We start from the raw sequence: 12,441 nt of genomic DNA on the forward strand, positions 1-12,441 counted from the left end.
AGGACTGTCAAAGACGCCCATGGCACAAAAAGCTACGAGCCCTCAGGCTCAGGTGAGAGCCAGATGCTACCGCCTGCCTAATAGACGCAGGGTGTTCAAGTCTTATAACTATACTCTGGGTTTTGTGGCTTGTTTGAAACAAACAAACAAAAAAACCTTTACAACTGAAATTCTTGTATGAAAAGATAATTCGCTACCAAGCTGAAATTCTTAACCCTCCTGCCCCGTTAAAACAGTTGTTCGATGCAAGCTGAATATCCGTGGTTTCTTAGGTCAGATTCCTGGCAGATCACTTCCGGAAAGGCAGGTGACCTGAATCCATCCGGAAAGTGATTTCTGCAGCCGGGAGAACCAAGACTGAGTGTGACCTGCAGCCCCTCTTGTCGGCAAGAGCACCTCCAACCTCACTGACGGCCACGGTCACTCAGTGGCCAGTCAGCGCTGCTTTTCCCAAATCCAGCTCCTGTGTTGTGGTGTAAACGCAGGGTAGAGTGCTCAGGACAATGCAGCTTGCAGAGGAAAAACACTCCCCGTGTGTATCGTTTCCTGCTTTCCTTCCAACCTCAGCAACAGAGCGACCACACACTCTTGTTTATAGTCAGGAAATGAGTCCAGCCAAGGTCTTCCCGGTTTACAGAACAGGGGGCAGCAGCAACAGCAGCAGAGTACTCTGAGATCTGGAGATGTCAGACTCTCAGCAAACCAAGTCTATCCAACCATCCACAGCAGTGACATCACCCTGAGATGGGCTCTTTTCACTTTCTCTCTGCCAAGCCAGAAGCTCCATGAGGCCTGGGAACGATCCTTAAGCATCTCTGACCCCAGAGCCCAGGACAGAACTGAGCACACAGTAGGTTCTCTACTGATGCCTGTTGGAAACTGGCCTGTTTTTCTTTCCTATTTGTTTTTCTTTTATTTTTATGGGTTTCCGAAAATGTACTTTGCATTTCCTTAATTACTTCTCTAGCAGGAGTAAGAAGGGTTTTGTTTGTTGTTTTTGAAAAGGCTCGTTCACAGATGACAAAAACTTCTTGCATATAGACCCCACGGCTGAATGCTTCTGGGGTATGTGGCATAGAGGACATAAGAAGAGGCCCAGCCCTAGGGAATCCCTCACCTACAAGGGGATGTCACATCTGAGGGGACCTGAAAGGCAGGTCTAGAGGACCCAAGTCAGACGAGAGGTTTGGGGATGAGCCAGACACGTCCCCAACAGCTGTGGGGAAGGGCAGATCCAGAGATTTAGGAAACACCAAACAAAATGAAGCCAAGGGAGCGGGCTGGGGGCAGCTCCACCCCAAAGCCCCTCTGACCACAAGGCCGGACCTCTCCTGGCACTTAAAAGGACTTAATCTTTCAGTCACAAAATACTCAAAGTATCTTATGCAACCTGCAGCTTCCCAGGGGTCTCGGCATTTGGCACAAAACAAATGCATCCTCCCCAAACCATTAACACCACCCTACTCCCTCACCCGTCAACGCGAGGCCTCCCAGGAGGAGCAGAAATCTTGTCAGAGAAGAAAAAGGCTCCCGGCCGAGTTCTTTACACCACATTGCCCTGAATAACATATAGTCTAAAACATGCAATTTCCAGAAGCTCACCTGTTGGCTGGATCACCACGGTGGCCACATCCACGGCTTTTTCTTGAATTTCTTGCCAGTTACCCTGCTCTCCGATCCACTCGCTGACGATGCACCGGTAGGAACCCTGGTCGGAGGCCAGGGCCCGGGACACGGAGAGGCGGTACCCGTCGCTCCCCACGGTGTCCAGGCGCACGTCCCCGCTGCGGTAGCGCTGCTCGTAGCCGGGGCCGGGCCGCAACCTGCCCTCGTGGGTCAAGGAGAGGATGCTCCGGCGGGCGGGGCCGCGCCACACCTCCCAAAGCAGCGCCAGGTGCGTGTGCAGCGGCGACGCGGTGGAGGCCGAACAGCGCAGCTCGAAGGGCTCGCCCTCGCGCAGGCTGGGGCCCGGGGAGGGCTGCGGGCCGGCGGCCACGCGCAGAGCATCCGGCAGCACTGCAGGGAGAAAGCGGAGCCGTCAGCACACCGCCACCCCAGCCACTGCGCAAGTGCCCAGCACCGTCCGGGGCTTGCGGCACAATTTCCTCCTCCCCTCCCCTGTTCTAAAGCCCAGATGGGCACGGCTGCCCATTGCGCTTCATCTATGATCTCAACTTCCTGACTCGAAAAAAGAGGAGACACTAATAAGACCCCTGGCTAGAACGAGGTGGTGCAAATTCCCTTTGGGGAGCTGTGCCTTGGAGTTCTACTTCTGCCACCCTTAGGCAAGTCACTTTACCCCTCCGTGCCTCGTTTTCCTCAACTCTAAAAAGGGATGACAACGAGACCTATCTCCGGAAGTTGACTGAGAATTAAACCAGTTATAAGGGAAGGTGCCCAGGACGATGCTTGGCACTCAGCAATTACAATCAAATAACCAGCCGCTACTGTCCAACACTCCTTTGTTAGGACACAGGCTGGAGTAGAGAACCAGGGGGATCTTCTAGGAGTTAAGGCAGTGTAATCCGCAAAGCACAAAAGCACAGGGGAGCTTCCTGTGCCTTGAGGCCTGGGGAATGTCTAAGAATGACTAGGGTGAGCAGCAGGTATCTGCAGGGTAGGAACCCATAGAGGAGAACTGACGCCTCAGCTATTTAACTATTAGGACCCACTGGGGAAAAGCTGGGCTCTTCCACAGTCTAGAAAAAGGGGGCCTGAGATCAGAGAAGTGTCGGCGACTGCTCTTGAGGAAGGGAAGCCACACGTGAAGTAACCAGCGAGGAGGTCCCTACCAAAGGGCAGGGACAACCTCTCAGGCTTGCCTACGGGCTGGCTGAGAGAATCCCCAAACACCACTGTGCATCATCTCCTTGGGTTTTCCTGCCATCCTACACTCAGAAACGAATTCAGTGTCCTTGAGAAGGGACTACTCTAAATAACAGAAAAAAAAACTGCTACATGTTTAGAAGGACACATCACAAAGACCTATCTCTATTGCAAATGAATATAATGACCTTCTACTATACACATCAGTCTGTGAGTCCAGCTAACATGACTCAGTTCCCAAGACCAGTTATCCCTGAGGCCATGGATATACAGTTTGAAGACCCATGAAGCTGAAGGCCAGAGAGACACTAGACCATGCATGGCAGCCACGAGAGGCTCCACTTGGGCAGCCAGCCAGTCTCTTTCACGGCCATCCATCTGCTTTCCTGACCCCAGGAAAGCCTCTTCTTACTCCTGTCTTTCAAAGACTGGAGAACAAACAGCAGAATACTCTGAGAGGCCTGAGTAGGTTCCCCCCTGCTGCCTCCAACTCCTCAAGATGAGAATTACACATGGAGACGAGGGTGCATCTGACCTGGTGGAGGTGTACCGTGTGTGTGATGACTACAAAAGCAATGCATTATTTCACTCCAACGCAAGAATGTCTTACGGGACTTTTTTCTCAAAAACATATTTGGATTTTGTAGAGGAATGAGAAGAGGTAATGGAAGAGGTAGATTGGACATTTTAATACCTGCATAATGGGCATGGCTGTTTTATTCCCTCATGAGTCTAATGGGGGAACAGTATCTGGACAATATGGTAGCAGTCCATAAATCATTACAGAAGGAAAGAATGCCTGAATCAACCCCTTCTTTATATATCATCATGTACATCTTCTGCTTTGCTGATCATTAATTACACTACTACTCTGATATAATTCTTTTTGGAACAAGGCAGGATACACATAAATGCATACTTAAGTAATAATAATAACAACACTAATAATGTTTCTATTTTGCTAGCCCCAAATTAAAATTGTTTGCTCTTGCCCATTTACTACTTAGCTGTATGATTTTAGGCAAGTCATTAACCTATGCTCTTCCATTTCCTCATGTGTAAATTTGGGAAATACCCTGCCCTCTCTTCTTCATTGGGTTGAGAATCGAATGTGTGAATTAATCAAACAGAACTTGGAAAATGAAAAAACAAACAAACCCAAACATTCCAGATACATAAGGTGTGATTACTTGCACAGCCAGGCCAATAAGGTTGCAGTGACCACATCACTCTTTCTCCACATATGACCCCTACAACTTCTAAATCATGAAGGGTACAAAGAAAGACATGAGCTTTTACGTATCTGTTAGTCCCATAAACCTGAACATCAGGGTCATCATGACCGTCACCTTCTCGTCCCTAACCTGACTGAGCGTTTACTATGGCATTGCTCTGAGGCTTTACATGTCCTAACTCAGCTCGACCTTTACGGAAGGTTTTCCAGAGGAGGAAGCTGAGGCATGGGACATGCCCACGGCCACAGAGCTGACACGTGGGAGAGCGGGCCATGGGACTTACTGAGTGCAGGCAACCTGGCTCACAGCTGGAGTCGCCATCACATACCACTCTGCCTCAACTCACCAGCCACGGGAGGGCTCACAATCACAATGGAGTGAAGAGAAAGGGCCCTCAGAGGCCACCTGGCCCATCCTCTGCCTTTAAGCAGGTAAGACATTATTCCTCCGTCGGACAGAGGTGGGAACAGAGACCCAGAGGACTTCAGTTTCTGGCACAGTCCCGCACAGCTGAGTGGCAGAGGAAAGTCCGGTCCTCCAGTGCAGCAACCCCGCCCCCCGTGAGGATGTACCTTTAACTTGCACTGTATCCTCATAGTTGCCCTGGACGGTGGCATCTGTGCTGGGGGTGGAACACTTGTAGTGGCCTTGGTCTGAGGGCTGGACGTTCTTTATGTGCAGTTCCACGGCGTCGTTGGCCGTCCGCCGCAGCACGATGTCACCTCTCTGCAGGCGCTCACGGTACAGCTGGGCGGGGAAGCCCACCTCCCAAGTGCTGGCGAGCTCCACGAAGCTGCTGCCCGAGGCCAAGAAGCTCCAGTCAAAGTTCTGCTCGCTGGGGCCGTCGTAGTCGCTGACGTTGCAGGGGATGACCAGTTCAGTGCCCACCACCCGCACCAGACTCCCCGCGGGGACCCTCACCACACGCCCTCGACAAAGAGCTGCAACAACAAGAGGTGAAAGGCAGGGCTTGAATCCAATAAGGTCTTCCCAGTATAAATGTGGTAAAACTGTGGGCGCTCCGGCTCCCAGGCACATGGTGGAAACGTGACATCGACCAGCTGGGGAAATGTGACACACTGACCGGCGTGCTGCCAGTGTCTGTGCAGAAGAAGGCTGAGCCCACCCCAAGGACCCCAAGCCAGGAATACCCCCCTGCGGTGAGTACCTCTCATGCAACAGTCTCCTAGGATATCCAGGGAGGAAGAGAAGCACTAAAAGTAGGCTAACCATGAACTTGAATAGCTTTCTCCCTCCTGTTACTATTTAACCTACTGTGATCACTCAACATGAGGCAGAAATACTTTAGGTTTTGTGTGAAAGAAAAGGACACAGCTAATCAAGTATTTACATTTCTTCCCACCCAATGTCAACATTCTTCCCTAGAGACCACCCCCTGGGGGCTCTGGAGACCTGATTTACAATGATGGCTGCCAATTTTTAAATCCTAGAGCAGCCTGCTGATAAAATGATTTAACTCTGGTTATCTGACATTGCCTATAAATTAATTTTAAAATATGACGACTCTACCAAGTATTAATTTTCTATTTTCTGGCTCATTTCCTTCTCTCTACTCTTCACCCTGATCTAAATTCAGAAAGAGGATAGGGAAGCACAAAGGGAGACAGTGCCTGCTCTGGCTGGTTGCTGGGCGTTGGTAGGAATGCAGCGGCTGACTGGGGATGAGAGGCCTGGTGGACAAAGCCTAGAGTTCACTGGCATTCCCTGCCCCAAGTGCAGACCTCACAGGCCTCTGGGATGGCCCTGAGGGACCGTCACCTGTGTGTCCTTTAAGATCGCTTCTTTGGGGGTGGGATAGGGAGGGTGGGAGAGAGGGAGATGCAAGAGGGAAGAGATATGGGAACATATATGTATATGTATAACTGATTCACTTTGTTATGAAGCAGAAACTAACACACCATTGTAAAGCAATTATACTCCAATAAAGATGTAAAAAAAAAAAAAAGATTGCTTCTTTGCAATGAACTTCAGCACATTTTTTGGCAGTGTGTTTATTACCTGTGTTAGCATTTCAATTCAGACCAAATGAACTTGCACGGCTCTTTCCTGATGTTCTATGAATAGGTATAGCATTAAGAGATACAGGAGAAAGCATGGGCTCTGAAATCAAGGAGACAAGTTTAAACTGAGAGACCTCTCTTAGCTTTGGCTTCCTCCACTATAAAACGAGGAAAGAAGGAGTCACTGAGTTGATGAAATAAAATGGCTAGCTGAGACTCTGCCATGTAGGAAGAGCTCGATAAAATGGAACCTCTATTATTTATTTTCAGTTCTGTGTTTCTGTCATTTGTTACGGGTTGAATTGTGTCTCCCTACCACCACCCCCCACATTCATATGCTGAAGTCCTAGCCCCCAGCACCTCAGAATGTGATCTTATTTGGGAATAGGGTTGTTGCAGATGTAATGAGCTAAACTGTAATGAGGTCATACTGGAGTAGGGTGGGCCTCTAATCCAACGACCAGTATCCTTAAAAGGGGGGAAATTTGGACAGAGACAAGCACTCAGGGAGAGTGCCATGTGAATATCAAGGCAAAGATTGGGATGATATGTCTATGATCTAAGGAATGCCCTGCACCCCCGGTCCCGGGAATGCACACTGGGGCTGAAACAAGGTCAGAGTCCTCCTTGCTCATTTTTGCTGAAGCTGCAGGAAGACACTTTCACCTTCTTTGGAATCAGGGTGCTACAGAGCTGCTTTGCTCTGAAGCTGCATGTGGGCAGCCCTCCTGACCAGGTGAGGGAGCCATCTACAGCAGAAGAGACCCAGGTCAACACTGGGACCAAAGAGGTGCAGAGCATATGCCCTCATGACTAGATGGCATCATCTGAGCCACTAGATCTGCCATACCTTCTAAATCATTCCATATGCACACACACACAAACAAACACATATGCACATGTGCACACACTCACACACACACACATACACGCACACATCTTCCCCTGGACATTTCAATTCCTTGCAATTCCACTCACACCCACTTATATTCCTTAGGATAATTTCTGTCACTGGAAACTCAGGGCACTGAAATAATACCCAGCAAGCAGTGAGGTCATCATCACTACATTTCAAAGGAAACAGGCCATCCTTTTTACATTTAATTTCAGAGATGACTGGATAATTCTGACTGTCCCAGAGAGACCCTTCAGAAGGAAGCTTCAGGACTTCCCTGGTGGTGCAGTGGATAAGACTCCGCGCTCCCAGTGCAGGGGGCCAGGGTTCGATCCCTGGCCAGGGAACTAGATCCCACATGCATGCTGCAACTAAGAGTTCACATGACACAACTAAGGAGCCCGTGTGCTGCAACTAAGACCTGGTGCAACCTAATAAATAAATAAATAAATATTTAAAAAAAAAAAGAAGAAGAAGAAGAAGGAAGCTTCATGGTGGAGACGCATAAGAGGGAGCACAGCCTAACGCTTATCCTCCTTGAGCCCAGTTTCCATCTGTGAAATGGAGACACACCCTAGGGCTGTGTAAGGATTAATTGAGCCACAGAGCACTCACAACAGTGCCCTGCACGCAGGAAGGGTCTGCGGTTACCTGCTTTGCGGGCCGCCTCTAGAATAAACCTGTTCACAATCATTCACTTTGCTTCCTTGACAGGTTTACAGAGCAATTTCCTAACATGTAAAGCTTTGCAATTTCTAGCCCTTGTCAAGAAGTTCACCAGGGTTAACAACCGGCTCAACGGGGCCCTTCGGCATGAGGCTACCTTCCTTGTAAGGTGTCTGTCTTTATTCTTAGTGAGTGGAGCTCAGCAAACTGAGCCAGCTGCTTGTGTCAGCTCTCCAGTCCTGCTTCCACAGTCACCCAAATCATCTTTTTAACGCACAAATCATATGTCACTTCACTGGTCAGAAGTATCTCATGGTTCCTCATCACCTACAGGATACACTCTATCTTCCAGACCCCCCACTGCGATGCCCCTGGTTCATGCCACCTTCCCTCTCACCTGAATTATTGCAACAGCCTCCCAACTGGCTGCCTGCCTTCCCTCTGCTCTTGCCCTCCACTCTCAACACAGCCAAGCCATCTTTTAAAAATTTAAGTGCATTACATCCTTACTCTGCTCAAAGCTTTCCAATCACTCCCCATGTCACTCAGATAAAAGCCAAGTCCTCACAGAGGCCACCAAGACCTCACAGGACCTGGCCCTCTTTTCTTCTCCAAGCTCCTCCCTCCACTGCACTCCAGCCATGCTTTCCTCCTAAGACTCTCGAGCAGACAGACCTATTCCAACCTAGGGCTTCTGCACATTTTCTCGGTCCGGAGCACTCTCAGACGTAAACCCCACTCCATCACCAGCTTCACATTTCATTCTAGTGTCACCTTATTAGTGAGGCCTTTCTTGACCACTTAAAATTGTACACACCCACCCTCATTCTTGCCAAATTTTCTTCTTATCACTTACCACTAATATTCTTTACGTGTAACCCTATAGTTTTACTATTATTTATTGTCTGCCTTCTCCCACCAGGATGCAAGGTCTAAATGAGCAGTGATTTTTATCTGTTTTGTTCACTGCTGAATGCCAGTGCCTGCCTAGAACTGGGCCTGGTACATAGTAGTTGTTCAATAAATACTTGCTAAATAAATGAACGAATAGAAGACACACAAGATCCTTCATAGTCTGGTCCATGGCTACCATTCCAGCTTCATCAGCTACCATTCTCCCAGCCCTTAGTCCTTCGACTTCAACAAAACAAATGGCCCTTCAGTCTCTGCAAATGCCATGCTCTCTTGGGCCTCACAGCCTCTGCTTCTGTGCTTCCTTCATCTGGAATGCCCTCCCGGCAATCTCTCAGCCTCTTGCAAGAAGCAGCTGCAGCACCACCTCCTGTGGGAAGGCTTCCCCATCTCCCCTGGGGTCACTTAGGCACTCCTGCCTCAGCTCAACCTGCAGAAGTACCTTTGACTCAGGCTATGTTACAGTGCCACTGGAAAAAGCCAAGCAGATAGGAATCGATGCTTGAAAGATCAAATTCTAATCTAAAAAAAATATAAACCTGAGCAGTGTCGTACATGCAGAACTGGGATGGCCTCTCATCTGTGCAAAGCAAGATTTTGAAGTTTAGTTAACGGAATTTCAATTTGCTACCAGCAGTCTGCTATTTAGCACATATTTCCTTTAATATTGTTAAATAACAGCTAATGATATTTAAAAAATAAACACAACTTGTAAAACATAGAGCATATGGCTCTTTCCAAATCAAAAAGAATATCTGCAAAGCCACACATTACCGATTTTAGTTGAAACCTCTTGTAACAGTTGACTAAGGGGAAAAAAACAAAAATTTCCTCTGGTTTTCCAAATTCTACCAGTATTTCAAATGAAGAGTCCCAAACACTTTGGCACCTGAACTGTGTTAGGTTAGCTTTCTATAAAAATGTCTTTACTAAGAAACAATTTAAATTTGTTTTCAGGGGTCAATATAAGAAACCATTATATGAAAAGCATTTCTTTATTAGTTTTAAAAGGACTATTGAGGCCACTATTGTGTTGTTCAATGACGCAAGAATCCATACGATAAAAGTCTCTTAAAATTTAGTACCAGAAAAAAAATACCAGTTGATGGACCATTGTGTGTTCTTTCCCCAGCAAACAAGAACTATATAGGCATCTCTCACAACCCAAGTACCTTTGATACTCAACACAAATTAGGGTACCTTAATAGCACATTTTGTGCAGTACATTAAGGCTCTGATGCTAAACCTCTCTCTCATAATCCCAATTACTAAGTGGCCCAGCACCACATCACCATGCCCTGGTGATGCCCAGACCCTCTTAGATAGGTCTCAGAACCCTGCACTGCTTCTTAATTCCTGTTTTTAAAATTTCTGCCTAAACCTACCAAAACAAAATAAAACAAAGAACACACAAACAACCCTGAATACAACTGTTACTGCTTCATCATCTCTTTTACCCATATTCCAACTTCCAAGTCCTGTTTTCCCCAACATATATAAATTCATGTGTCCTTTTGTACCTTAGCTTCAAGGAAGTCTAGTACGAAATATGATGGTGAAATATGGAAACAATTCACAATCTAAATTTCTAATAATTATCTCTCTCCTCTACCTCTACACCTTCCTGTGCCTTCTCTGTCACCCTTGTACTTTTGATTTCTTTACCCTTAGTTTAAGGTTTATTGCATGTATGTGTGTATTTCACTGTAAATTGCCTCAAATATGTTTTTCAGGAGGAGGGAGATAAGTGAGGTATAAATTTCAAAAGACTAATAATGGAGATGAGATACTTTCTGCTATGATGGACTAGCTTGTATCAGATCAACTCCCTGCCCTCTGCCCCCACCCCAGAACAACTACAAAAGATGGACAAAACACAAGAAACAGATCATTGAATGCACTGGTGATCAATCCAGGTATCCGGGACTAAGGGGCCAAGATCACAGAAACACCCCAAGGTGGGCCTGACAATATGCACTGCTTTTTCTCTTCAAATATTTGCCAATTTTAAGTTGTGCAGTAAAAGGTAGTAGTTCAGAACTGCCAATGCCTCATGGGGCCAAGAAGACAGCAACTGAAGTTCAGGGCCATTAAGAAAGTCATAGTCTAAAACAAGCAAACAAACACAACAAGAAAGTCATAGGCTGAGGTGGGGGGAGTTGGTGGGGGAAGATTGGTAAGTGTCCGAGAAGTTAAACAGAAAATAAATATTAAGAGGCTAAGAGGTTAAGCAAATTTTTCGACCATCTCACAGTACTGGGGAAACAAAAATTGGAATTCCGAGTTTACAAAAGACGGTGGACAATAGTAAACACCCCAGACTGAATTACAGCCCTGGAAAGGGCTATGCCTTTGGAGTAAGAGCAAAGCTGAACAAACAACCAGCTCTCAAGAATACTGAAATCTTGTCTCAAAACATCTCAATTCCTCACTGGATTACAGTGAGCTTCTCTTACTGTATTAGCCTGCTAGAAAGAAAAATAAAAAAATAAAACGTAAATCTTCTTGTGAAGAAGATAACATCACACAGAGCCTCTACAATTTTTCAATATTCAATCAAAACCTACCAGACATTCCGTACAACAGCACCAAACGACTGAAAACAAAAGACAACAAACCAGACAAGAGAAACAGATGCACAGGGATCCAGATATTGGTGTTATCAGACGTGGACTTTAAAATAACTATGATTAATTTATTAAAGAAATAGACAACAGGATTTTACTTCTTAACTTTATTAAAATAATCAGATTAAAATCCTAGGACTAAAAAAAAAAATCTAAAATTAAGAACTCAATAAATGGGTTTGATATCAGATTAGATGCAACATTAGTCAGTATAAGATATCCAAACTGAAGCACAGGGTGTAAAAAAGATGAAAAATGCAGAAAAGAGTCTAAGAGACACATGAGAGACGATAAAAAGGTCAAACACGTGTAACAGAGTCCCAGGATGAGAAGGGATATGATAGAATTAGAATTAATTTCTGAAGAAATAATGGTTAAGGTATTTCTTAAACCGACAAAAGACATCATGCCACAGATTCAAGAAATACTATATATCTAAAGCAGCACAAATACAAAGAAAACCACACCTAGGTGCATCATTGTAAAACTGCTAAAGGCACGGAAGGGAGCAAGAATTCAATGATACCTGACTTTCAATAGAAACAATGCTCTTAAGACAATGGAATGACATCTTTTTTTTTTAATATTTATTTTATTTATTTATTTACTTGGTTGTACCAGGTCTTAGTTGCAGCATGTGGGCTCCTCAGTTGAGGCATGCAGCCTCCTTAGTTGTGGCATGCGAACTCTTAGTTGCGGCATGCACGTGGGGATCTAGTTCCCTGACCAGGGATCAAACCCGGGCCCCCTGCACTGGGAGCGGGAAGTCTTAACCACTGCACCACCAGAGAAGTCCCTGGAATGACATCTTTAAAGCGATGAAAGAAAGTAACTACCAACAGAGAATTCTACACAGAAAAGATATCGCTAACAAAGGAAGGCAAAATCAATATGCTTTCAATCAACTCTCAATCAGGGAAAGAGAATTAATAAAAAGAAATGCTAACGAAATACCAAAATGATATACTAAAGGGAGTTCTTCAAATTGGAGGAAGATGACCCCAGATGGAATCATGGAAATGTAGGGAGGCATAAAGAGCAACAGAAAGGGTAACTGTGTGGGTAAATCTACTGAATGGTGACTATGTAATACAATATTAGTAATGTCTTCTGGAATTTAAAATATATGCATAATTAAAACATATGACAACAACAGCACAAAAAGCAAGGGAAAGAGTGAAATAACTGGAGCCTAAATGTTTTCTAAGGTCTTGCATTTGATAAAAGGACCATCAGTAGACACTAATAAGTCGACAATG

General features: G+C 45.9%; 1 protein-coding gene across 1 annotated transcript in view; it reads right to left on the reverse strand.

Moving 5' to 3' along the window:
* The window catches only part of PTGFRN (prostaglandin F2 receptor inhibitor), an 85,908-nt gene that overhangs the window by 50,905 nt on the left and 22,562 nt on the right, over positions 1 to 12,441 (reverse strand). The window contains exons 2-3 of the mRNA XM_004263298.3: positions 4,634 to 5,002; positions 1,603 to 2,016 (exon numbers count right to left, since the gene is read on the reverse strand). Of these exons, the coding sequence (XP_004263346.2) occupies positions 1,603 to 2,016; positions 4,634 to 5,002 (783 nt within the window). The remainder of the gene's footprint in view (positions 1 to 1,602; positions 2,017 to 4,633; positions 5,003 to 12,441) is intronic.

The sequence above is a fragment of the Orcinus orca genome, chromosome 1 (genome assembly GCF_937001465.1).
Source record: "Orcinus orca chromosome 1, mOrcOrc1.1, whole genome shotgun sequence".
NCBI classification, from domain to species: domain Eukaryota; kingdom Metazoa; phylum Chordata; class Mammalia; order Artiodactyla; family Delphinidae; genus Orcinus; species Orcinus orca.